Genomic DNA, 27,455 nt, shown 5'->3' on the forward strand with positions numbered 1-27,455 from the left:
TGTGTTGTCTCTTTTCTTCTCCACAGGATCCTAATGCTGAAGAATTTGAAGATAAAGAATGGACGTTTGTCATTGAGGGTGTAAGTATGCCCTCACTAATCTGACAGAATTCTGCTCCCAATAAAAAGATCAAACTAAACATCCAAAAAAATCAATTTAGTCCCCAATTAGAATTAAAAGAACACATTCTGATTGATCTTGCTTGGTCACAAATAGGAAAACAAGGGCCATCGTAAGGTGCTGGCGTCAGCGGACATCAACATGAAACGGTTCGCCAGTCCCACGCCGACCCAGACTGACCTGACGCTGAAGCTGAAACCACTGTCTGTCAAAGTAGTCGAGGCCACACTCAAGCTGTCGCTGTCATGTGTGTTTGTTCGTGAGGGAAAAGCTACGTGAGTAGTTAGGGAAATGTTTCCTTATGCCACTATTTATTGTTCCAGTTCATTTTGGTTCCTGTACTTTGTAAAGTAGATAACACACTCGTGTTGATAGTTGTCAGTGTCCGCGTTACATCACTTGCCTGTTTTTAATAGATGATCTAATGCAGTGTTTTTCAACCTTGGGGTCGCGACCCCATGTGGGGTCGTCTGGAATTAAATGGGGTCGCCTGAAATTTCTAGTAATTGATTAAACAAAAGAATTACTAATAAAAAAAATATTTTTTAATTATTCAGTATATATTTAATTAGAATTAAAACACCACACATTTTTCCTAATAAAAACCAAGTTCAAATAAAATGCAGGATATAATATCTGAGAGGCCATATCTTGATTGGCCGCGTGAGTTACTTCGCTTCAACCTGCCTGTACACAGTCGCAGTCAGAAAACTGGACCAAACAGAGAATGGAAAGATTTCTTCACCTGCCTGGCCCCACTAAGATATCTAAGAGAAACTGAGAAGCAGACACCAAAAAGGTGCATTAAATACATTATATAACCTAAATGTTATCTAAAATTAGTGTTTATTTGCAACATAGTATAGCAAACTATTACATGATCAAAAACAAATTAATTTTAGCAAAAAAATGTCTCTGTTTTGAATGTCTATGGTCGCCAGAAATTTGTGATGTTAAAATGGGGTCAAGAGCCAAAAACTGTTGGGAACCACTGATCTATTGTCTGCACTTCTTAAAGCTGCAGGAGCCAAAATCACAGGGAAAAAATGACAGAATTTGTCAATACACACTTTCTTTCTACACCTCTGTGTCCAAATCAAATGATTAAATGTAAATATAGATGATTCTTGGGCTGTTTGATCTAAATGAAACTACAAATAACAAGCACTTTTGACTTAATATTTCTTTAGTAGTGACTCAAATTTGGTAAAGTTTATCTACTTTTATTCTGGAAGCATTTTACTTGTAGACCAGTGTTGGTAATTATCATATATTTACCTCCTCCACTTGTCTAAAAGCAGCAGTGACTGGACAAAAACCTGTCATTGAGTAGATTAAAGTTTATGTACAGCTCAGAAACACAGGGAAGCATTAGATGCAGAAGTCTCATGTTCTCTCATACCATTTCAATTACAATTCGCCAAAAAGTCAGTATAGAGTTTTCATCCAGTGATTGCAAAAAAAAAAAAAAAAAGATCAAGCATGTACAGTATGTAACCATTCTGTATTAGAATATCTAAAAATGACTGAAATTATATTATATATTTTGTTGATTTGTTTCCTTACATCATATCAAATATTTACAACAAATGAAGAGAATCAATAATGATTTCATTCATCATAGTGAAGCGGTTTTATTTAGTCATTTGGTCTGTGAAGCCACTGTAAACACTGCATAAACCAGGTAATTTATTAGAATGATAATACATAACAGAAGTAAACCATAAACACAAAACATTATGTAAATAAAACTTTAAAACATTGTAACATCTGTGAGCATCGTTTCTGCCTCAATCACATCAGACATTGACAGACATTGATCAGCAGTGGTATTGAAAACATCAACTCATATGATCACTACATCTTTTTATTGTTTTGATTGAGAATATTAATGGAACAGTGTGCATTAAGATGTTGGATACATGCATAAGTGCTTTCTTTGAGAAGTTTTGAAAGTAGTTCAACACTATAAGATGTCTTCTGTACCATTTCTGTACCATTCATGAAACTTTTGCCTAATAGCTCCATGAACATATGCGTCCATCTTCCTCAGTGATGAAGACATGCAGAGTCTGGCCAGTCTGATGAGTGTCAAACCCACCGATATTGGTAACCTGGACGACTTCAATGAGAGTGATGAAGAGGAGGACAAGAAGTCTATCACTGCAACAGGTGCTGCTACAGGCCGTCAAACTCAGATGCTGCTTCTTCATCAGTCCTGTTGCATCTGTCATTACTTGTCCGCTCTCTTTTTCCTTCCTTTTGTTCTTACTGGTTGCTCTCCTCTATGCTTGCCCTTCTGTCTTTATGTCCTCTGGCTGCTGTAGTCGTTCCACACACTCTAACTCGCCCGAATCGCCCTGCGCCTCCTCCACCTGACCAGCGTCCTTCTGCTGCTCCAGCCTCAGGTAGCCTCTTCACGCTCTTTTTCACCAGCGCTGTTTGTTTCTTTCGCTTTCACACAGACTCGGAGGTCTCAGTATGGACTTTGTGTGTCTGTGTGTATCATACCATTTCACACATTTATGTAATTTGTTCTGCAGCCCTTCCCACATGACTTATCAGTTCAACCTGAGTTCTTTGCATACCACATACTTCTCATGTAGACATTAAACGCTTCAGAGAATCATGTGATGATATTAAAGCATAGGAGACTGGACAGTTTTATCAATCTGTTTAATATGGCAAATTATTGTCATTCGAATATTATAACCCCACCCCCTGAAGGGGAGGCAAGGGGTATTGTTTTTGGTTCAGTTTGTTTTTTTGTTTCTCTGTTTGTTAACACTCTAGCAGCAAAACTATTAGTTGAATTCATACCAAATTTGGCTCATAGATTGCCAGTGACCCAGAATACATCACATTACATTTTGGGAAAAGTAGGTCAAAGTTTCAATTTTTTATGAATTTTTAAAATCTTTTTTTCCCCCATTTACTTATAATGGGCAAAATTTCACATGTCTAGCAGCAAAACTATAAGGTGAATTCATACCAGATTTGGTTTATAGATTGCCAGTAACCTGGAATAGATGTCATTACATTTTGGGAAAAGTAGGTCAGAGTTTCAATTTGTTATGATTTTTTTTTATTTCCCCATTTACTTATAAGGGGCACAATTTCAAATGTCTATAGCAGCAAAACTATTGGGTGAATTCATACCAAATTTGGTTCATAGATTGCCAGTGACCCAAAATACATGTCATTACATTTTGGGAAAAGTAGGTTAAACTTTCAATTTTTAATGAATTTTTTAATTGCTTTTTTCCCCCATTTACTTATAATGGGCGAAATTGCAAATGTATGTAGCAGCAAAACTATTGGTTGAATTCATACCAAATTTACTTAATATATTGTCAGTGACACAGAATACATCTCATTACATTTTGGTAACAATAGGTCAAAGTTCAATTTTTTTATGAATTTTTAAAATCTTCCCATTTACTTATAATCGGCAAAATATGTGCGAGGGGCGGGGTTTGTTGTGCCTCACACCACTTGTTTAACAGTATATTTTGATGATATTATGAGTTTATTCCACTTGTAAATATGGTAAGTAATACAGTAGAATCATTGTGATTGGTAAAAGTCAAGTTTCATGTGTGTAGTGTATTCTTCGTGACATTCATTCATACAGAGTAAGAACTGCAGCTGTAAGTATAAACACTATAAATCCAAATCTCTATTCTACTTGTTTTTCTGACCTCATTTCCATGTAGTCTGCAGTCTCATTTTGTCGAATGTTAATAGCCATTTGTCACAGGTTCATATAATATGTGTGTCATGAACAATATGTGTTTAATATTAAGGATCCATATGACACTAGCCCACTGAGGCAGCGTTTGATCCTGAGCGTGATCACATTTTCAGCTCCATTTAATTTTCATTGCTGTCATGACTCCTATTCTTGTTTCTTTTTCATTGTTTTTACTCATCGTCATCTATCACTCCATCCATCCATCCGTTCCTCCGTCCATCTACCCATCCAGTTTCGGTGCGAGAGGGTGGACCACCCAACCCAGCCTCCCGCCCTCCTCTACCCATCGCTCCTCGCCCGTCACCTCGCCGCAGCCGCCACTCCTTCTCCTCTACCCCTGTCCAATCAGAGATCCAGCCCTCTCCTGGCTCCTCCCCTCAGCCCTCACCAAGATCCAAGCATAAAAAATTAACCAGTCTTGTTCAGTCTGAGGCTGTGTCCGATCTGCTACCTAAACCTCCACCCTCATCACCCTCCCACTCCCTAGGTCAGAACGAACCCTCTGTCCTACCACTCGCTGAGGCAAATCCCCCTTCCCCTGATTCCCTAGATGTAACAGTACCTACCACAGCTTCACCTGGAGGCCCAAATACCACCTCTAAACCCCCCTCGAAACCTGTCGCTGACCCTGAATCACCCCAACTCCCCTCCCCTGCACCATCATCTGTAGAAACAATCATAACATCATCCTCAGCAGCTGCCCCAAAGCCTTCTTCTATTATATCCTCAAATCCGATAACTAAAACCTCCCTGACTTCTCCCACTAAATCCTCCTCTCCCACCAAGCCCACCCTCCTCTCTGACACCCCATCCAGTCACCCTTCACTCTCACAGACCCTCTCTCAGCCGCCCTCTCTACCCAAATCTTCCAGTCAGGCTCAGTCAAAGGTACCAGTAGGTTGGCAGACAGGCATGTTTGCATGCTTTCAACTAACTGATTCCTTATGCGTGATGCTTTGGTTTATTTTCTGCATGACTCACCTTCATACCTGGGTTAAAAAACATGTTCAGTACTCATGCATGGTGTGACGTGAGGAAAATCTATGCATGATTAGATTTTCACGAAAGAAGAATTATCATACCAGCAGGTTTAACCCTTGTGTGGTGTTCATATTTTTTGTTATTCAGCCAGTGTTCGTGAGTGTGATGGACCTGCTGCATTTGTGGGTTTTTAATTCAACATAATCAAACAATTTTATGTTAAAATGCTCAACAGATGTTTACTTCATCCCAATTACAAGCAATATAAAAAGTGTTTATATTTAATATATATTTAAATTAAATTCTTGCCTTTGCTAGATCACATTTATGAATTAAAGTGCTACTCGTTTTTAGTTTGTTTTTTTAGTAAAATGTAATATAATCATGATAACTTTTATTTTATTTAAACTTGGACATATATTGAGGATGCAACCTCGTTTACAATGTAGCCGAGACAGAACAAAACATTTGAAACATCCAAAGGACATGTCAGAAATGCCGAAAAGTAAAAGTGACAAAGATGATTAAAAACAGAGAACTCTACTTAAAAACAGGAGCAGGACAAGATATAAGAGGAAATAATTCATTAAAAAACAATTACTCATCATTTTTCTTTTAATAAAAAATGAAAATGTGTCCCACAGACCCAAACAGCATACAAGGGTTAAGCTTTAAATACAGTTGCAGAAAAGATTATCAGACCACCCTTGTTTTCTTCAATTTCTTGTTCGTTTTAATACCTGGTAGAACTGGTTCTGTATTGAGTTGTTTTTGCAGGACAATCTGAAATATTTTAGTCCAATAGTCAGAAAGGATATTGATGCTAATGTTGGTCCATACTGATCACCACATGGATTTATTGGAGGAAAAACATGTTGGCGAGTCTCAGTTTTCATAAGTGTAATTGTTTATGTAGTGTTTCATTTTACATACAGTTGCAGAAAAATTATTAGACCACCCCTTGTTTTCTTCAATTTCTTGTTCATTTTAATGCCTGGTACAATAAAAGGTACATTTGTTTGGACAAATATAATGATAACAACAAAATTAGCTCATACCAGCTTAATTTCAGAGCTGATATCTATCCAGTTTCCATGGTTTTCTTGATAATAACCAAAATCACTTCAGTTCTTACATCAATATCTATGTCATTGTACTGACAAAAACAGTGCTTTTAGGTATTCCATGTTTTCTTTTCTGTCTGTTTTAGTCACATGATACACACAGGAGTTGGTACTTGATTGCATAAACTGTTGTTTTTGATGATTTTTGATGATCTAATAATTTTTTGCTGGACTGTAATATCTCAGGCAACATTTAATACTGTAGCACTTTGAGTTGCTGTGTAGACAACTGCAGCCATTTTTGCTTCATATTTAGCACAGTATTCTGACTTCCACATCTGTAACCATTCTCCTCCTTTTTCTCTTTGTTCCTGTTTTGCCTCTGACACTAACCTGTAAAGACAAAGTGGACAGATTTGTGGTTTAACTTTCTCTTGTGGAGTGCTAACCTGCTAGCCTCTCCCTATTTCTACAAACACACAATAGAATTACACATGTTTGTGAGTAACTAAATGCGTGTTATGTAATTAAAATACAAATGCATTTCATTTTAACCTGTTGCTCTTGCATAAAAACCAGATTTAGCCAAAGTATTGGTCATTGCAAAGGAGTTACAGTTGAGTATATTCTTCTGATTTTTTTTAATGCTTGTGCGTTTACAGGGTTTGAGTACTTTTGCGTGGTTCAATTGATGGTTTAAGTGGATGTGTTTTGGCATTTTTACCCAGTTTAAAGCATTTGTTAGATAAATAATCAAATGTAAAAAAGCACATTACACTGACAGCATAATTATAGTTGTTAGGCAACTTATTACATCTTTAACAGGGTCACTTTATTACTTGTTGTAATTGAAAACTGACCTTCCCAACACTAGAATAACAAAACTTATTATGACCTTTTAAGTCCTTATATGTAAAAACTGGGGAAAAAATAGTGCATTGCATATAGAATGTATTATATTAAATGCTATTGTAGAAGCAGGACTTGTTGATAACATTAATAACACTAATTGTTGTGTCATTCCACAACTGTCTTCATTTTCTTTGTCATCTTTATATCAGAAACAATCACTTCTATCATTTCTGTTGTACTACTTGATAAAAATATCTCCTCATTTTCACTTCCCCTCATAATAACCACATTCTACTCCCTTTGTATTCATCTGTGTTCTTTATTCTCATTTCCAACTCTTTGTTCTGTCCTTTCTTTAGTTCCTGTTTCATATCAACGGCGCCCCCCAGAGGTTCAATCTGCAGATGAACTGGCCTCAATTTCTGGTCTGTTTCGGCTTATGTTGTCTAACATAATGCACAACAGACACTCTCTTCACTTTTCCTAACATTTCTCTTTCTCCTCTTTTCTTGTTTTTTGTTTTACTACTTGTCAGTCCGCTCCCATATTTTCAAACCTCAGATTGTGAAGTCGATTGCCCGTCCATCCTCTCCTTCACCTTTTACTGTTGATGCTCCTCCTTTAGCTTCTGCACCATCTGCTCCTAAATCTCAGCCTTCTAGCTCTCAGTCAGGTAACCCCATGTTTGTATAGTTTTGAATTTGTCATATAGTTTTTTAATATGATGACATATTTGTCGACAATGGAAAGTGCCAGTCTGTATTTTACTGCTACTTAATTACACTTATGTTTGAAATAATCTGACAAAGAGATGTATACACTTTATGTAGACTTTTAATTTAATTTAGTTAGTTCATAAAACCCATATTGCAGTTACAGATGTTTTTGTAAAGACTCATTTCTGTCAGTTAAAAAATATAAGTTTTTCACAGCAAGTTTTTTTTTTTATTTTATTGGTTGAAACCAGTGTCTTTACCTTCTTCTTTACTTTCAGCAGTTTTTTTCTCAGTTTTCCATCTTTTTTCTTGCCGTCTCACTTTACCCTCTTATCTGCTTTGGTTTCATTGCTTTGCTTTCCTCAGACTCTGCTCTGGCCAGCGGTGATATTGCAACTGTCCCTCTGTTGACTAGTCCTGACCTCGATGCTCTATGTGACCCAATTGTTCCAGCATCACTTCCTCTCTCTTTACCACCTCTCATCTTCCCATAACACTTCAGTTTTGTTGTCCACCCCTGTTTATTCTCAGTCCACCACCGGTCAGTCAGGTACATCAACATTTTCAGTTTTGGTGTATTCTGGTATAGTTCCCAAATTCTGGTGCTAAATAGCATTACCTGTCTTCTATTTTCTCATAGGTTACAATTTGTTTATTGTCTTACTTGATCTTTCTTTACAGGCTCATCATTACCATCAAGTCAAGTTGAGAAGGAAACACTCCCTGTCACCAAAGAAACAAGCAAAGATCTTCCACAAAATAAACAAGTGGGAGCGAACATCAGTATATCCACAGAGCCAGTCAAATCAGGCCAGGACTCAAAGGCAGCCGTCACGGAAGGCAAAGCTGAACAAGAAATTATCAGGTGAGATGATGGATAGATGGCACAAGTGCTCGAATTAAGTTTATTTTGCTTTGACCTCTTGATCACAAGGTGTTATGGTCTGCAGTGAGCAAGATATTTGAGAGAAACTTGACCAGAACTCACCGGCACAAAATCAGTTTTGAAAAGTCTGTAAATCTTCCTCTTCTTCTTTGTTCATGCATAAAATGGTCTTGAGAAGTACAGATATCTGGGGAATTTAACATGGGCTGAATGATTGATATTATAAGGTTACAGAAATGTACAGTGACAGTCATTTAACGCTAAAGAAATACTTCAGTCATATAGATTTGATGATACATACTTTTCCTAACCCTAACCAAAGAGCTTTTATTGTATAAATATAAAAATGTGCTGGAGTCCAGATGCAAACTCCAACGTCATGACCTTCTCCTGGATTTTTGCAGTAGACTTTTTGTATCTGAAAAAAAAATAACAGACCTTTCATGACAAATTAGTTGGAGTTTTTACTTTCATGGTTTGCAGAAATGTACCACATTTTTTCTGATAACTGGGTTGCCACACCCTGGTGTATTTTGCATAATAGAGACTGCAACAGATGCAGAATAATATGCACTTGGTTGCAACATATCTGACTTATATGGTCCAAAAATATTTGAGGTTGACCTGCCTCAGCACAGACAGAAGTAAACCTGCTTCAGCCTGCAAGCACACGTTGATGAAATAGGTTGAAAAATACAGTAACGAAACAGTTTGTCTTTAATTGTTGATTAAGGAATGCAAGGCTGTTGACCCACGGTTGCATAGTGCTGTGCTGTTGCTTTGTGTTTGCACCTTTGGATGCTAACACGTGCTAACAGTTGCAGACTGTTTTTGCTCTGGCTGCTGTTGCATTGACCTTCCAGCTGTGAAACTGTTTGCAGGCCTATAGTTTGTCCTCCTCACCTGCCTGTCAACCCCCTCATCACTTTCTGCACGCTCAGTTTTTTTAAGACACCCCAACCAACTCTTTTGAGGCTGACATCCATTGTTTCTGTCCTCAGTCCCACCCAGTCCCCCTCAGAGCTCATCGTAGCCCCGCCCCCGCCATGGCCCTTCTCGAGCTATGAGAGCCCCGCCCCTCAACAGCCTTCCACCAATGTTGTGGCAGCGTTTATCTCCCCTAAACAGCCAGACATTCAGAGGGGAATAGATTCACAAAAGGCAACCCCTGAGCCAGTGGATATGGTTAGCAATTTTAAGGCTGAAAAGCCGCCACTGGCAACACCTGATATCTTTGAGTCATTTGACCAGAAACAAGAGTCAGGGGGTTTATTTCTGGAAGAGGATGACTCTAAACGGGATACGATCAAACGGTGTCCTCCAGGGTGAGTATTTATATTAACAGATAAAAACCTGAACTTATGGTGGTGATAATGGTGAAACACACACAAACAACACTACAATTAAGAAATATTGTTTATCTGTTCTGCAGTCTTGAACAGAAAACCAATGAAAAGGCGTCCCAAGAAAAAGTGTCAGTGGTTAAGCAGTTAGAAGGAACAAGAGAAAAAGAGGAGAAACAAATGAAAAAGAAACAAGAGGATGAAGAGGAAGGAGGAAGAGCAGAAAGAGATGGAGAGGAAAAAACACGAGGAGGAGAAGAAAGACTGTTAGAGGAGGAGAAGAAGAAACTTTTACAGGAGGAGGAAGAGGCAAAGAAGGAGAAGGAAAGGAGGAAACGTGAAGAGGAGAGACTATTAAAGGAGAAGAGAGATAAACAGGAAAAGCTGAGACTGGAAGAAGAAAAGAGGGCAGAGGAGGAGGAGGAGAGGAGGAAAATAGCTGGAAAAGAAGTCCCTGGAGGAGGAAGAGTGAAGGAAAAGCTCAGGAAGGAGGAGAGGAGAGAAGAGGGAAAGATTCCTGAAAAATGAGGAAGGAGGAAGAGAGAGGGAGGAGAAAAGACTGAAGGAATGAAAGCACTTAGGAGGAAAGAGGAAGAGGGAGGAGGAAAAGAAAGCTCCTTGAGGAAGAAGAGAGAGGAGGGAAGAGGAGAAAAAGAGGCTCCTTGAAGAAGAAGAGAGGAGGAGGATGGAGGAGAAGAAGAGGCTTTTTGAGAAGAAGAGAAGAGGGAGGAGGAGAAGAGAGGCTCCTTAAGAAAGAGGAGGAAGATGGAGAAGAAGAGGCTCCTTGAGGAAGAAAAGGAGGAAGATGGAGGAAAGAAAAGGCTCCTTGAGGAAAGAGAAGAGAAAGATGGAGGAGAAAAGAGGCTCCTTGAGGAAGAAGAGAAAGATGAGGAGAAAAAGAGGCTTCTTGAGGAAGAAGAGAAGAAAAGATGGAGGAGAAAAAGAGGCTCCTGAGGAAGAAAGAAAGGAAGATGAAGAGAACGCCTGAAGGAAAGAAAGACAGAGAGCAGCAGAAAATTAAAGAGGAGGAAGAAAGACAGAGGAAGAAGGAGGAGGAGGAGAAAAAGAGGAAGGTGGCAGAAGAAGAGAAGAGGAAGAGAGAGGAGAAACGCCTGAAGGAAGAGAAAGACAGAGAGCAGCAGAAAATTAAAGAGGAGGAAGAAAGACAGAGGAAGAAGGAGGAGGAGGAGAAAAAGAGGATGGAAAGAAGAGAAGAGAGAGAAGAGAGAGGAGAGAAGGGCAAGAGAACAGGAGAGAAGGCAGGAGGAGAGGGAAAGAGAGAGCAAAGACTGAGAGAGGAGAAAGAGGAAAGACTCTTAAAGGAGGAAAGAGAAAGAATGGAGAGGAGGAGAAGGAGGAGGAAGAGAGGAAGAAAGGGAGGAGGAGGAGGAAAGAAAAGGATGAAGGAGCAGAAAGAAAGGAAGAGCAACAGAGGGAGAGAAGAGGAAACAACTTCAAGAGGAAAAGAGGCGCAGAGAAGGCAAGGAGAGAAGAAGAAAGAGAGGAGAAAGATGAAGGAAGAAGAGAGAGGAGACGAGAATAGAAAAGGAAAGGAGGAAAGAAGCAGAGGAGGAGCGAAAAGAAGGAAAGATGAAAGGAGACAAAAGGAAGGGAGGAGGAGAGGAGGGCGAGGGGGAACAACGGGCTCAGATCAGTGTGGAGGTCAACAAGTCAGACGAGGACAAGCAAAGATGAGGAGCCTGGCTTCATCTACCTCTGCTTCTGCTCCACATGAACCAACACGCACTAGTTTTCCTGCTCTCCATCTCCCTCCTCTGGACAAAACTAGGGCTGCACCTCAACAGCTGCCTTCCCAGAGCCTCAGCCAATCACATGACAGAAACATCAGCCAATCTCGTAGATCACAACCCACAGAGACGACGCCTTCATCGATTAATAAACAACGCCTTACTGAGCGGTGAGTTACAGCCATGAAAAAAATCACTATGGATTTTTTTCTCCATATTTGACATGTTCTTTGCTCTTTTGTATCAGCTGATTTTAAAATCACCAATAAAACCAATCAATCACAGTTATCCTCACATGCTCATTATGTAGTTTTCACTTTTGTTGATTTTCTTGGATCAGTGTCTGTACAATAAAATATTGTGTGATTCATGCAATATTTAAAGGTTCAATGTGTAATATTTAGACAGTCTAGTGGTGAAGTTGCAGATTACAAGCATCTTCTCCCTTGCTTATGGTGATTACAAAAAAGGTGAAAAGGCCTCATTAGAGCCAGAAAAGAGGTTTTAACTCTTAATGTCTGTGTTTATTTGTGAAGATTCTTACAGATCCAGGTCATTGGTATTATGGTGCTGTGCATAAGCTTCACTAGTCTGTCCAGTTAAAACACCTACTTGACTGTAACGCATCTAAACACTTGATGCCATGCAGTATAAACATCAGAAGTCCTGCCCCTTCTAGTTCTGCACCATGGGACTTTACCTCATTACAGTCAGTTTGATCCAGTTTGAATTATGCTGCCGTTTACACATATGATGTTTGTCAATTTTAAAAGGTGATTTTGTAACTCAAGAAAGTCAAAAATGGGAAGGAATGCTTCTAGGACCCAAAAAACAGTTTGTTTGAGGTCTTCTGTGAAAAAAGGGATTCATAAAGTAGATGACAAACATGAAGAAAACTCTCTTTAAGCGTTAAAATGCTTTGATTTTCTTGGCATGGTCAAGTGTAGACCTTAAAAAACTGTTGCACTGTTCTTTATTTATCTTTGTCAAGTAATATATTTGTAAATATTTCTATAGGTGAGTTTTTTTGTATGTCCTTTGACATGTAGTGACACCATCTGCTGCCATTTTACATGTTGACACCCTCCTTTATGCCCAGTTGGCAGGTTCCTATTGGTCAGAACCTACTTTAAAAGAAGCTACAGTTTTCTTGGCTTCTGTTTTGTTTGACTTCCTGATGAAGTGTTGAAGTGTTTTTTAAGGCCTATACATTTATTTTATTTATTTTACTTTTATTTAACCAGGAAGTCCCATTCAGATTGGGAATTTCTCTCTTTTGCAAGGGAGACCTGGCCGAGGTAGCAGCCATACAAAGTCCAAACAACATAAAACACATACATGATACAAAACAATAAAAAACACAATAACAACTATTCAACCATAATGGCATCAAGAAAAACAGTGACATTCCTCCTTCACTGCACATGACCATGCTGTGAGAATAAAGGCATTTTAATGCTTAAAGAGAGTGCCTTGGAGTTTTCTTCCTGTTTGTCATCAAAAAAGTCATAGTTTGATGTAAAACTGTTCAAGCATTAGACTGAAAACAAATAAATGTTGAGACAACGCATCAGAAAGTCACTGGTATGTCTTTGCTTTCAAACACTGGGGTAAAATGTGCTGAGGTAACAGTGTTTTAGTTTTGGTGACATGTATTGTGTGTAATGAGGGATGCAGTCCACTGAGCTGCTTAACACAACAATAGGTGTTTTTTTTTTTCTATCTTTGCCATGTACCGTGACTTTCTTTGCTCATAAAATAATCTTTCAATTTGACAAACATCATATTCAAATAGGATTAAAAAATATTATTTCCATTAATTATTTTTCAGAAGTGTACAGCGTACATATAAACAGCTTATTCCAAGGATGCATTTATGAACATTAAATTTTATTTTTCACAGTCAAACCTTCCTAAATCTTACACACTGAACCTTATTTCATATTATTCTGTGGTAATTCTCTGCTCTAAAACCTACTTTTTCATGTTCTCTTTTTTCCTTAGTCTCTTTTGATGTTTTATCACATGTTCCCCTTTATTTCCTTTTCACATTTCCTCTCTCTTTCCCCTTATTCCAGTCTGAGCAGCCCTCTCTCATAAAGGAAGGCCCATTTTCAAACAGTGTTGTCCCTGAAATGAAATGTCTACCAAATGTACTCCAACTGGAGCCACTTTACAGTCCTCTGCTGAGGAAAAACCAGTCACTTAGAGGTCTTGACCCCGGCCCCACCTCCACAGAGGCTGACTGAGGCAGAGATTCCTCTGTGGAAAGTACTAGAAGGAAGAGTGAGAAAGATTCACCTGACAAAATCTATGCCAAGACGGTTATTACACAAGAGTACATAAAACCTTTGTGCAGAGGGTAAGAATGGATGAGGGGATGTTCTGTCTGCTGCATTGCCTTTATGTCTACGTCTGTTTGTCTGCTTCGCTGATGATCTCCTTTTGGGGCTAAAGCAGATAATTATACCAAATTGGCTTTTCTAATAGATGTATTTTTATTTATGTGTGCTTCATAATGAGGGTATTTCTCTCTTCCTCAGCTCAAACAGAGAAGATTCTTCTGAGAAAGACACTCATAAGAAGCAAGAACAACTGACAAAAGATTCAGAAAGTCGTCAGATCCTCCCACCCCCTGCTCAGCCTGGTTCACCATCAGTTAAAGAGGAGCCCAAAGAGCCAGAGGGACCTAGCGCAGAACCAGCAACCTCACTCAAGGTTTCCCCCAAACTAGGAAGTGAGCGCATGGCTCTGGATCTGGCACCGCTCCTGCCCTCCAAACCAGAACCAGGACTGCGGCCGGAACAAGTTCTCCAGCCAGGAAAACCAGGAGAACCTCAACAGGAGGGAACAGATGAGGTGAAACCATCTGACAGCGTGGCTGGTGGTCAGGAGACTTTAAGCAACAATAAAGAGCCAGCGCGTGAGGCAGAAATCAGCTGTGGGCAACTGTGGAGGAGACCACAGTGGAGACGGGAGTGGAAAGAGGGAAGAAAGCAATGAAAACACCAAAGAAAAGCAAAGATGGAGGAGAAAGAAGAAGGGAAACAGGAGGGAGGAGGTGTTTCAGGGGGGTGAGTCAGTGACAGTTCCTTGTAGTCTTTGCAGCATGGTGTAATTTGGCTGTTTTTTTGCTTTTTATCTAAATATCCAACACACACGCAAATCCATACCCACACATACTCAGACTAACATTCATCTGTGGCGTGGTACACTAACCAGTTCAGTGCCAGCAATTAACCTCATCTGAAGCTATTCTTTTCCCCTCAATGTATGTCTATGTTGTTGATTATTGTAACGGAAACGCTTATATCATTTGTGTGCATATGTACTGTTTGTATGTGTGTAGTCCCCAGCAATGTGCACACACAGCAGCAGATGAGTGTGTTGCACAGCAGCAGGAGGAGGCCCCTGTTGGCTTCATGTCAGCATTAGTGGGCGTGTTGTATAGAGGGTGAGTCTCTGCCTGTGCATCTGTCACATTGTTTTTTGAGGTGTGCAGTAGATGTTGCAGTAGGTGTTGGAAACATTATTAAGACTTTTATTCAGTTATTGTATTGGAACACCCTTATAAAGACATTTAGTATGGAGTTATTCTTTGCATGACCAAATGTTAGCCTTAAATATTTATAATTATGGGGATTAATGTCTAATTCATTCCTTTACATTTTAAGGCTGACTTCTGCTGCTGAGAAAACAGAAGATCCAGATGATTAATTGAAGACCCTGGTGCTAAAAATACTGAAGTCACAAAAAAAGTCTGTTAGAAATATTTATAGGGTGGACATATTTATATGCTCAACTTGAATTGTTCAAAAATGTGACTTCAGTGCTTTTAGCACCAGGGTCTACAATTGTGGTTTTAAACTTTTGGTATTGTCAGGACATGACAAGCACTTGATAAATAGTGGAGCATTTCACAAATCTGAAGTAGAACAACTCAGTCAGCTGTCCCTGTAAAAACCTGCATTGGTCTTCTTTGTCGTTTCCTCTTCTTTGTTATATTTCTATATTGATGAAATCTCATCATGCTCATTATTTATTATTATTATTATTTTGTTCTTGCCTGGTCTTAAATATAGCTTGTGTTGTACATTGATCGGTTTCTGTTTATGTATGTGTAGTTTTATGTGGCAGCTCAGTGCAGTACTGAGATAGTCTGACTGACAAACTGGAATATAAATATAAATATAAATAGTTTGTGATCATTCTTCTGGTGCTGATTTAGTGGAACTATTTGTAAATGTTGCACAGTGGAACTAGATCCGTGTGTTTGATTTTTCAGTTGTGTGTTTTTTTGGAGCTGATTCGAGCTCTCACCTGCATGGCAGTAGAAATAATTATAGTTTTGTCTTAACTGTATGAGAAGCAGAGTAAGTACAGCAGGCTTTAATATGTTGTACACTAGTTTTAAAAAATGTTTCCCAGTGCAACCAAAAACAAAATATTTGCTCAGTGTGGTTTCTCACAGCACGTTGGACAAGCACCAAGACAAAGTCTAAGTAGAAACTATTAATCCAGCATGTTTTCTGGCCTTTGTCACAATGTTTTGAGTGCAGAAAGGTCACTTTAGGGTGAGCTCTGTCTCAGAGTTTTCCTGTCCCTCATGTCTGTCCCTTAGTTATGAGACAGTGGCCTCCGTCCTGCAGACAAGTGGGTCAGCTGATGCCGATCATCTACATCCTTCTGCAGACCTCCTTTATATGAAGATCTACCATCTGAGCCAAATGATGAGCCACAGATTCCCCTTAGACTGAACATTTCACCAACCCAAGGCTTTCTCTGATGCAGCAGAATGTCAGACAGATACGGAACAGAAACGTCCAACAAGACCATATCAGTCCAGAAACCAGAAATGTTTACCCTGCAAGGAAAACACAGGGGCTGAGTCTGGTGGCAAGTCTGAGACTGGCAGCCAGTGAACATGAGAAAGAGAGGGAGCAAGAAAGAGAGAGGGAAAGGTTAGAAAACATCCAGAGGCAGGAGAGAGAGAGGGCGAGAGAGAAGAGCAAGAAAGAAGGAGAGGGAAGAGGCAGAGAGGAAAGAGAAAGAGAGGCTGGAGAGGGAGGAGATGGCAAGGAAAGTGAGAGAAGAAGAAGAAAGGCAGGAGAAAGAGAGGCTCAAAAAAGAGAAAGAAGAAGCAGAGAGGAAAGAGAAAGAAAGGATGAAGAGGGAGAAGGAGGAGGAAGAAAGGCTGAAAAGACATAAAGAGGAGAAAGAGAGGAAGGAGAGAGAAGAGGCCGAGAGGAAAAAGACAGAGAGGTTGGAAAAAGAAAGAGAGGAGAGTGCAAGAAAAAGGAGGGAAGAAGCAGAAAGGAAAGAAAAAGAGAGGCTAGAAAAGGAAAAGGAAGAAAGAGAGAGGTTGAAAAAAGAGGAGATTGCTAAGAAAATGAGAGAGGAGGAAGAAAGGCAAGAAAAAGAAAGGATGAGGAGAGAAGAGGAAGAGAGGCTGAGAAGACAGATAGAAGAGAGAGAGGAGAAAGAAAGAGAGGAGGCAGAAAGGAAACACCAAGAGAGACTGGAAAAGGAGGAGACGGCAAGAAAAATGAGAGTGGAGGAACAAAGGCGAGAGAAAGAAAGGATGAAAAGGGAGAGGGAGGAGGAAGAGAGGCTGAAAAGACAACAAGAAGAGAGAGAAAGGAAAGAGAGAGAAGAGGCAGAGAGGAAAGAGAGGGAAAGGCTGGAAAAAGAGGAGATTGCTAGGAAAATGAAGGAAGAGGAAGAGAGGAGGGAGAAAGAGAGGCTGAAAAAAGAGAAAGAAGAGAGAGACAGGAAAGAGAAAGAAGAAACACAGAGGAAAGAGAAAGAAAGGATGAAGAGGGAGAAGGAAGAGGAAGAGAGGCTGAAAAAAGAAAATGAAGAGAGAGAAAGCATGGAAAACAAGCAAAGGGAGGGGAAGGATAGAGTAGTGAAAGAAAGGAAGCAGCAGGGTGATCATACAAATGAGGAAGAAAAGAAGAAAGTTATGGAGGAAAAAAGAATCAAAAGATGAAGACTGAAAGGACAAAAAGTTAGAGAACGAGGACAATACAGAAGAAACCACAGCCAGACGACTGGCCTCCTCTGAGGGAGGCTGAATTAGATGATATTGCTTATGACGAGGAGCTTCAAGGTGATGAGGTTTCAGAAACAAACCTGACCACAGAGTCGTCAGCACCAGCACCCACAGATGGGGAGTTAAAGCAGATTCAGCCAAAGCGGCAGAGCCTGTCCCCTCACTCAGACCCACAGATAGGTTTGACTCAGATCCGACAAACCTAAGAAAACCCCAGATTATCCTAGTCTGAGATCAGATAAAAGGGGGAACCTTAAAGTGGTGCCATCCCCGTGTGGTTGAGAGAGGAGGAGGATGAGGAAGTGGAGTATGAGAGAGGACAGGAGGATCTGGGGCTCCATCTGGCTGGCAGAGCTGTACATGGAAGGGAAGCAGGGTGAGTAGGAGGGATGAGAGGGACAATACTAGCAGAGGGGAGAGATGTGAGTAACAGGATGCCATAGTTATGCCTGTGCCTTCGTAGGTCTGTGCTTCTTCAATAACAGAAAATTTATGTCACTAAGTCTGCAGAGAAATACTGATAATCATAGGGCAATGTGACTAAAGTCTCATATCCCGATAGGAGGTCATTCACTGTAACATAATGACAAATATCACATAGATTTTTTTTTGGTTAGATGGTAGTTAATATAAAACAACCACATGGAAATTTATGACATTTTCAACCATATACTAAACAAATTTTAAAGCTTCCTCATATTAATTTTTGCAAAACAGGTAAAGAAATAAAACACTTGAACTACACAGGGTGTATCAAAAAAAAAAAAAAAAACAAAAAACTATACATTTTGAAAAATTACCCCCAGTTCCGCATTTGATAATTTTTGGAATTTTCTTTTATGGACGTCAGTAGGTAGGGGATTGGTGGATATTTGTCCAAATTTACAGACTCAGGTTTTCATGCATGAGTGAGCAGGTTAACCCTAACCCTAACCCTAACTTGGCCTGTCCTCAGTGACATTTTCAGGCCTAAACAAGTTGAATTAACTTTGAAAGGAACAGCTGCCATGGGTAAAGAAAATGAAATTGACATGGTGGCCAAAGTGTTAATGCTGTAACCCGGCAATTTTGTGTAAAACAAGATGGATGCCCATTGTCCCCTCCCATGACCTTTGATTGGATTTTACCTCCTAAGACCTAGCTGTGTGTTTTCTGTCCACATTTGTGGACAAGAGTTTCACAACTTTATACAAAAAAAAAGAAAAGAAAACTGTCCACCACAAAGGACATTCCATAAAAATTTTAAAAACTGCATCTGAAAAAACTGTTGCATCATGATGTTTCCAATATAAGCACTTATTTAATAAAAAACAAAAAAGCTTGTACTTTGCTGACATTTCCCAGGTCTTAGGAGGTTAAATTCCACCGCTACTTCACACAAACCAGTTTTAACTTGGATTGCGCAGTTTGCCCCCGCTCACTGGGAAAACCTGGGTCTGTAAATTTGGACAAATATTCACCAATCCCCTACCTACTGACGTCCATAAAAGAAAATTCCAAAAATTACCAAATGCGGAACTGGGGGTAATTTTTCAAAATGTATAGTTCTTTTTGAGACACCCTGTAGTTGCAAATAAAAAAAATTAGACCTAAAAAGTGAATCATCTTGAAAAGTGGAACTATTGTGAGTGTAGCAGCTAACAACAATGAATAAGCACTATAATTTACAACGTAGTGAATAAATGATAAACGAGCATAGGTATTTTTCTCTAGCCAGACAATACATATGATGAATCTGCACAGCTCTAAGAATGCATTGAGTGTTCCTCTACTGAGGTTTTGGCCTTTTCCTGTACATTTTTCTCAAGACACAGCGATGAGTTTAATGACATTCAGCTCACTGTATCGTCCTCCAAACCACATCGTCAGTGTGTTGTTTGCTAAGGAAATTGGTATTTCCGTCTCACATCCTGCCTTGGTTTTGATGTTTCATAAAGCATTGTGTTTTATTACCGTCACATCAAGCAATGGTGGTTTTAAAGCTCAGCTGTGTAAGCATCTCACATAAATCTGTCCTGAGGCTGTGTCTATTTTAACAATAAGGATTTGGATGAATGTGCATAAGGGGAAGTCTCCATAATGCAGTGGAATTGGTCAGTGGTCACATGTCTTCTTTGCTTTGCCCCTGGATAGAAAGTATAGAAAGTATAGAATAGAAAGTAGGTTAGACTTTTAGTTGTGAAAAAAGTACCTCTGGATTGTCAGTTACCTACAGTCAGTGGCTCTGAGAGTAATGTTGGCTACATGTTATGTTGACAAAATTAGAAAAAAGCGTGACAAGAGCACTCTTTTTGTCAAAAGCTCTCAGCCACTCTATTCTCTGAAATGTCCTTTTCTGTCTTCAGCCCCGGCCACCCATCCTTATCACCACCTGCTGGTGCTCCGATGCCCTCATCACAACAAATCCATGAACAAGGCTCTTCAAATACTCAGCCAAATAGAGCAGAACTTTCTTAACCATTCATGCTGGCCTTCCTTATCCAAAGCCTCCTTCAGGATCTAAGCAAAGAGAGGGTACAGCTCCAGCAACAGGTGTGAAACCTGCTCATGTACAAGGCAAGGTGCACAAACACACAATGAAAGGGCAGATGAAAAGTGTCGGCACTAAAATGGCTTACACCCTAGAGGAAATAACTGAAGAGGAGGGAGAGGAAGTTGTTGAATCCCCTGCGGTGTCCTGGTCCAGCACTCCATGCACTAACACTACCAACACACACTCCGACTCAGATCACACTAAAATACATTCAGACACACACCTGAGCAAGATGCAAGATGGTACAAAAATAAAACAAGCCACAGACTCAATGAAAGGTTTTGAAGCTGAGGAAGGTAAATACACACCTGAGTACCATCAGTGCACCAAAGACCATCAGCTCCAACAGGAGGAAAAGATCCTACTGGCTAAAATTCATCTCATGATGGGTGACACCTCTCCTGTGTCTGGCCATCGCAGTATGAAGCGCCTCATTCCTGATCTTTGTGATATTGACACTGACACTATGGACAACAGAAGCCCATTTGAGCACAGCGCTGAGTTCACTCACCACAGTCGACACCCAGTTATTCCCTGTTTTGATACCCTGCAGGAAATATCACTGGCTGAGGCCGAAGAGCCCAGTGAGACAGGTCGAAACCTGGAACTAAAACAGGGCATGTAAGTCGCCATGGGCTGTCCACATGTGCTGCTTAAGAAAATGGCATGGCACTCCAATCTTGTGTTTGGAAAGACACTGTAGTGGGAGTGGGTGGCTTAAGGCTTGGAAAGTAGACTGAAAACAGACTTTTTGACTGAAAACAGAAAAATTATGGATTAAGAAAATGCTATGGTTGAGGAAGTCAGAGATTTGAAGGACATGAAAGACACCCTGTTTGCTGTTAAACGACAAACTTACAACTGGATTTGACCTGAAGTGGCTGATAATACACCCCTCTACTGGTTTACAAATCCTGAAGGTATTTTACTGTCATAAACTGGTGTGCTGTACTGTGATATTTTGCTTCTGCATGTAGATACAACATTCCTCTCTGAGAAACAGCAGATGCCACTAAAATAAAAATGCCATACTATCAGCCACTTCCTGCTTCTCTTGTTGGACTTGGACTCAACGGCATGAGATTGGACTCATGTTTTGCCTAGAAAACCTTGAACTGTTGCCTTTGCTTGTCCTGTTTGTCTTGGACTTGCAGGATCTGGCATGACTGGACTGTCAAATTTTCAGTTAGTCTGGAACCTCTGTGTTCATTTTCATTTTCCAAGGATACAGACTAGAATACCTCTAGACACATCTGGACTGACCAACAATCAGTTAGATGAAGAAATGTATCGTTAGTAGACTTTAAGCGCAGTTGTTTGTCTTTTAGATGAAATGTACTTTAAAGTAAAGTTAATTCTGACACAATGATAATTCCATTTAAATCTTAAGTCTTTTCAGAAGTTCCTCAGTGGTACATTTGTCTTTGCATCAATGCCATTCCATATCAGATGATGACTTTGCGATTGACCAGGTCACAGGCTTGGTTGTTTAGGTGTAAATATGTTTCTGAATGTGAGGGAGACCTGCCGCAATCTGGCCGAGCAAATGAGATATGTGCTCTCAGATTGGTCAGGCTCCAATAATAGGTAGAAGCTCTGGTTCTGTTTGGTGATGTGAGCGCATGGGGTGTACCTTACATCGTCAAGAACACCTCCTGAATTGCTGCACGGAATGCTGAACTTAAATGCACAGCTATTTGATGCATCAGCTTGGTTCCTGTCAGTTGTAACACTGCTGTTTTTTCCATCCATGCCTTCTAACATTGTCATCTACTTGCATGGCTGATGCTCGATTTAACAACCAGGCTGATACCTGCTTGTCTGAGCTCTTTTCTTCCTCTTAATGAAGTTTGTTCTTTTTTAGTCTGATTTTTTTTTTATATCTTGTCCTTTTCAAGGCTAATAGGCAAATCAGCTGACCTTGTTGATGGTGGAGAGAAGACACTCCCTTCACACCCTGTAAAGGCCGTTAGTAAACACACCAATGAAACACACACCAGTGATACACACACTTCCAGAAAGCCAGCAGAAACTGACAGCAGCGTCACTCCTTCCCAACCCTATGAGATGAATACGTCAAGACTTCCCACATTACCAGAGGAAGAAACACCTGACCTCAAGACTGGTGATGCTGTTGCGATAGTTAGAGAAGAAACTGATGGGAAAGATGACACCACAGAGGTACTGATACAGATATGGGTTTAGACTTTGTGCTTTTTCGATCTCAGACAAGCAAAAACAAACTCCTCTCTTCTTTCCCTTTTTGTCCTCTATCAGGACCTGGTGAATTCCAGTCAGTCGTTGCTACAGTGGTGTCAGGACATCACCAAAGGGTATCGGGGTGTAAAGGTCACCAACTTCAGCACTTCTTGGAGAAATGGACTAGGTTTCTGTGCCATTCTACATCACTTCCATCCTGAAAAGATGTAAGGAATACCACTTATATCAACTGTATAAACCATATACATTTTCTTGTTAAGAATAACACCCTATACCCAAACTAGTAATTTATATGCTGTTAAATGTTCTTATTTACTCTTGTTCTTTCTGTTAGAGACTTTGACACGTTGGAGCCTCATGATATCAAGCTCAACAATAAGAGGGTAAGGTCAAGGCTTGGTTTGAAAATGTGATTCTGTCACTGGTGGTATTTATAGTTTAGTTAGACAACTAAATGTCCTTTTTCCACACACTTTTTGAAGCCCCCTCGTAAATAAGTTATGATAAGGTTCCTTAGTTATCTTTATGATGTTGTTTCTGTCAGTTTTTTCACAAATTTCTCCAACTAAGGTTAGGTGCATTTCATTTTAGGGTGTACTGATTTGTATATTTATGCAGGAGGTGTGACAGGACAAAGCAAACTGCAATAAAATCAACATGTGCAATGTGATACACATCAATATTTACATGTTTATTAGATTGTACAAGTTGGTGTTTATACCTCTGCACTGCCTGCACAATTGAATCCCAAGCTGTTAATTCAAGAAACTGAGCTTCGAGGGGAATACACTACTGAGTTTGGAGATCCATTGAAAAGATAATCTTTCAATTTCATTGTGTATTTTTTGTCATTTATTGAAAACCATCTTAATTTAGATCACTTACACTACAAATAAATAAATAAATAAATAAAGGTGGCATGATATGCTGATTATGGCCACATAATTACTTATGCATAGCTCAAAATCCTGATGTGCTGGAAAAATTGTGATTTCAGTTTTGGAATCATTGTGGGAGTAATCTGGTGTTTTTGTCCTTGTAGCTAAATCCTTAGTGACTCTCCTGAGGTATCTGAGAGTACTGAAACACTGTGCTCTACATTGTAGGTCAAAAAGCTTATATAGTGATTTTGTTTGTGCGTGTGTAGAGGAGTGTAACCCTCAGTGTTGATTTGGATGTGTTTCTCTACAAACATCAGGCGTTTGACGGGTTCGAGGCGCTGGGCATCTCTCGTCTGCTGGAGCCATCCGACATGGTGCTTCTGTCCGTCCCCGACAGACTCATCGTCATGACCTACCTCAGCCAAATCCGCTCGCACTTCACCAACCAGGAGCTGAGTGTTCTGCAGATAGAGCACAACAGCAGCCAGTCCAGCTATGGCCTGGCACACTCTGGACCTTCTCCAACTGATGCAGATGCTGCTGCTTTCTGCATGGCAAGGCTGAACGAAGGAGTCAGTCTGGAGGAAGGAGGAAGCAGCACGCTGGTCGTCCCACCACCAAGGGTCAAACGACCGACTAAAGGTATCGAGCACATGTACCCCTTTTACATATTTATCTTTATCTCATCTTGACTTGTTAATCCAGCCCTGCACATATTAATGATTTCACAACATCTGGTGTAAAGACTGTTTTTTAAGCTTGACAAAGCACTCACTCTGTTAAATTTCATTAGATGGAGCGAGAAAGAATTACAACAAAAACACAATTAGACACAAGAAGATTTGAGTGAGGATGTTTCAGTTATCTTATCCTTTATTCATCAGGTTTCCAAATTTATTGACTAGTACGGAAGGCATTATGGATTAAAGTATTTAACTTTTTAAGTTTATTTGTAAAACTTCAACCTGAAAAATGAAATATTTATATCCATAATGTTTTCAGCAAGTTTACCTTTAAGGGCAGGATGGTGGTGAAGGTTCTGGGTTCAATTCCAGTGTTAGCGCCACAGCTTCCACCCATCGTCCAAAGATATACACCTTAACCCTTTAGGTGCCTACGTTTGTTTTTGTTTTTTTCTAATATTCAATTTAGGTATCAAGATTTCAAAAAGCTGTCTGTTTCATTCAGTTTTGTTGTTTGTCGGACCATAGTGAATTTGGCGCTTAAAGGGTTAATATGGTAAGCGATCAGTCTGAATCACCTGTATTTGAGAATGTGACAGTGAATGGATGTTTGTCAGTATATGTCAGCCCTTGGATGAGCTGGGATCGGCTCCAGCATCTCCACGATAGCCCATAGGATTAAATGCTTCAGAAAATGAATGAATGAAAAACTTCTGAAACTAAACCTACTTAGTGTCTTTCTGTGAACGGAAAGACAAGGCTTTACAGTGTTGATTAACATGACAGATTTTTTCATGTCTTGTGATGTTGTGGTACAGCAGAGCAGATTTTTTAGGTGGTATCTGTAACCAGTGAGTTGAACAATATTTAATTATGGATTTAATATATATTTCATATAGTATAAAGAAGAGATTAGAGTAGATTGCATGTGAATAAATAGGCAAACAGTATCTACCAATCTGTAGATAAGATGTTAAAAATCCTGATAGAGGTCACCTACTGTTTTTATTAAAGTATGCAACCACTACATTCTACACCAGCCCGCAGAAATGCATCACCACAACTTAAATCAATCTAATGATAGATCAAATAAAGTAGATATTGACGTTAGAGTTAAATGGTCTGTTAAATTAAAATCAACGTTAGTGATGCTGTTACATACAACCATAGTAGTCCTTCACTTCACCAGTAATTTAAGGATTCTTAGACAGATCTGTGACACGCACAAGTTCACCAATGTTTAATTATTTTATAACATCCAGAGACTGATGTTACTGTTTTGCAAATGCCATGTTTTGAAAGGTTGCACACCACCAGCTGCATCCAGAAGGATAATGCTGTTTATTAACGTAATATTACACCAAATCAGTCAGGTCTGTGTGTGTATTGAATATGTGATCCATAGTGTGGGATCTCAGTTGGAGTGGCTATTTTCAGGGGCTTCAAATTAGAATAACAAGACACAAAAGCTTCAATCCAATGTTCTGTTGTTTTCAGGGGAGGAGTCAATAACCCCGGTTGCACCCCCAAGAGCGATTAACAAGACGGTCAAATCTGGACCGACTCAGGTGAATACCAACCAGACACTTCCTTCAGTTAATGAGCAATTTCATTATCAGTGTTTGAATAAATTTAACTATATTTCATCATGGAGAAAATGTAATTTAGCATTTGTCTGCTTTGTGATAAATGCGTAACGGCATGTTTTTTTTTTTTCATAGGATGAAGCTACACTAACTAACTCTGCAACAAAAAGCACAAATAATACAGGTTGGTGTCCTGTATCTTCATTTCTTCCTTTCTTATCATTTGTTTACCATGTGATCTGACTCCTCTGTCTGTATGTGCAGAATTACAAAGTGCATCTGAGACCCAGCCTCCTAAAACAGAAGAGGAGACAATGGTTAGTCATGTGTTTCCTTCTTGATTTTTCTCTGTCCTCTACTTTTTTCTTATGTCTTTGACTCGTATACACAGATCAGATTTAATGAACATTTAAGCGAACTGACACGTCTTTTACTCTGATGGGAAGACTGGTCTGAATTACACCTCTTATTCTCTTGTCATTCAGTTCATGATCAAGGAAATTACACCCCTGATTGTGAACATTGTGCATCATCTTCCTTTCATCTGGGCCTTTCTCTAACCTTTGACCTTCTTCTTGTACTTGTTTCCTGTTTGTCCTTTTCACCTCTCGACCACCTTATTTGAAGACCCCCTCCCTCCCTCTTTCTTTTGATTTCCTTTCCCCTTTTTTCCCTCCATCTGTTGCCTCATGTCATTGTCTTGTGTTTGTTTTTACCCATGTATGTTATGTATATGTTTGTGGGTTTGTGGTCAGTGTCTACAGGACACCAGTCAGTATGTGGTGAGTGAATTGGCGGCGCTGGAGACGGAGCAGAAGCATATAGACAGTAGAGCCGCTGTGGTGGAAAGACGACTGCGAAGCCTCATGGAAACAGGTGAACCACATTTGACAAGTGTATTTATCAGATCCACAATCAGAGAATGTGTGAGAGTAGAACAGTATTGAGATGAGATGAGCAAAGCAACATAAACAGAAGCATCACACAGATTTGCTTTTGGCTGAACACCAAAAACAACTTAAAACAAGTGGTGCCAGGCACAACAATCCCCACCCCTCGTACGTATTGTAGCTTATTTTGGCATCAGTCCAGCTGATGTCATCATGTATATGTATGTGTTGATGTCAGCATATCAATTGCCTCTATATGTGTACCAAGTTTGAAGTAAATCGAAACAAAATTGATGTTTTTATAGACATTTAAAATTTCACCCATTATAAGTAAATGGGAGACTAAAATAGATGTAAAAAAAATTCATAAAAAATTTTAACTTTGACCTACTTTTCCCAAAATGTAACCACGTCTGTTCTGGGTTACTGGCAATCCATAAACCCTATGTGGTATGAATTTAAGCAATAGTGTTATTGTTACAGACATGTGAAATTTCACCCATTAGAAGTAAATGGGGAAAGAAAAAGATTTTAAAAATGCATAAAAATTTAAACTTTGACCTAATTTTCCCAAAATGTATTGACATCTATTCTGGGTCACTGGCAATTTATAAACCAAATTTGATATGAATTCAACCAACAGTTTTGCTGCTAGAGTGTTAAACAAACAAACAAACTGAACCAAAAACAGTACCCCTTGCCTCCCCTTCGAGGAGCGGGGTAAAAAATTGAATAGATATTTCAGTTAAATTTGGACCTGAAATATGCAAACTCTGCAGTATAATGCTGTGTTGAAACACTTGAAAAAGTGAACTGTCCTGTTCTTTTTATACAGGAAGTGACCGTTCTGAAGAGGAGCGACTGATCCAAGAGTGGTTCACTTTGGTGAATAAGAAAAATGCTCTGATACGAAGACAGGACCATCTGGAACTACTGTAAAATCTCTCACACACAAACAGCACACACTACTTTAACATATGCTATGCACTTATTTTTAATTACTTGATTATTGATTTATTGTGCAGGCAAGAAGAACAGGATCTGGAGAGAAGATTTGAGCTCCTGACCAGAGAACTACGGGTCATGATGGCCATCGAAGGTTAGAAAACTATCTATCTATCTATCTATCTATCTATCTATCTA

General features: G+C 39.6%; 1 protein-coding gene and 1 long non-coding RNA gene across 9 annotated transcripts in view; both read left to right on the forward strand.

Moving 5' to 3' along the window:
• The window catches only part of ehbp1l1b (EH domain binding protein 1-like 1b), a 37,789-nt gene that overhangs the window by 8,436 nt on the left and 1,898 nt on the right, over positions 1-27,455 (forward strand). The window contains exons 4-20 of one of the 8 annotated variants that reach the window (XM_030154847.1): positions 27-80; positions 217-395; positions 2,174-2,292; positions 2,448-2,528; positions 7,131-7,196; positions 7,307-7,444; positions 8,169-8,352; positions 21,951-22,233; positions 22,330-22,478; positions 22,607-22,655; positions 23,471-23,795; positions 25,334-25,404; positions 25,558-25,606; positions 25,687-25,739; positions 26,187-26,298; positions 27,148-27,247; positions 27,338-27,411. In XM_030154847.1, coding sequence (XP_030010707.1) covers positions 27-80; positions 217-395; positions 2,174-2,292; positions 2,448-2,528; positions 7,131-7,196; positions 7,307-7,444; positions 8,169-8,352; positions 21,951-22,233; positions 22,330-22,478; positions 22,607-22,655; positions 23,471-23,795; positions 25,334-25,404; positions 25,558-25,606; positions 25,687-25,739; positions 26,187-26,298; positions 27,148-27,247; positions 27,338-27,411 — 2,086 coding nt within the window. Of the gene's footprint in view, positions 1-26; positions 81-216; positions 396-2,173; positions 2,293-2,447; positions 2,529-7,130; positions 7,197-7,306; positions 7,445-8,168; positions 8,353-17,452; positions 17,896-19,864; positions 20,674-21,950; positions 22,234-22,329; positions 22,479-22,606; positions 22,656-23,470; positions 23,796-25,333; positions 25,405-25,557; positions 25,607-25,686; positions 25,740-26,177; positions 26,299-27,147; positions 27,248-27,337; positions 27,412-27,455 lie in introns of those variants that run through there. The other 7 variants (XM_030154846.1, XM_030154849.1, XM_030154848.1 and 4 more) reach the window with 7 other exon arrangements.
• On the forward strand, positions 11,413-14,139 carry LOC115433450 (uncharacterized). Its single transcript, XR_003937361.1, has 3 exons — positions 11,413-11,634; positions 13,543-13,826; positions 14,008-14,139. It is a non-coding gene; the product is annotated as an uncharacterized LOC115433450 (long non-coding RNA).

This window comes from Sphaeramia orbicularis, chromosome 14, assembly GCF_902148855.1.
Source record: "Sphaeramia orbicularis chromosome 14, fSphaOr1.1, whole genome shotgun sequence".
NCBI classification, from domain to species: Eukaryota; Metazoa; Chordata; class Actinopteri; order Kurtiformes; family Apogonidae; genus Sphaeramia; species Sphaeramia orbicularis.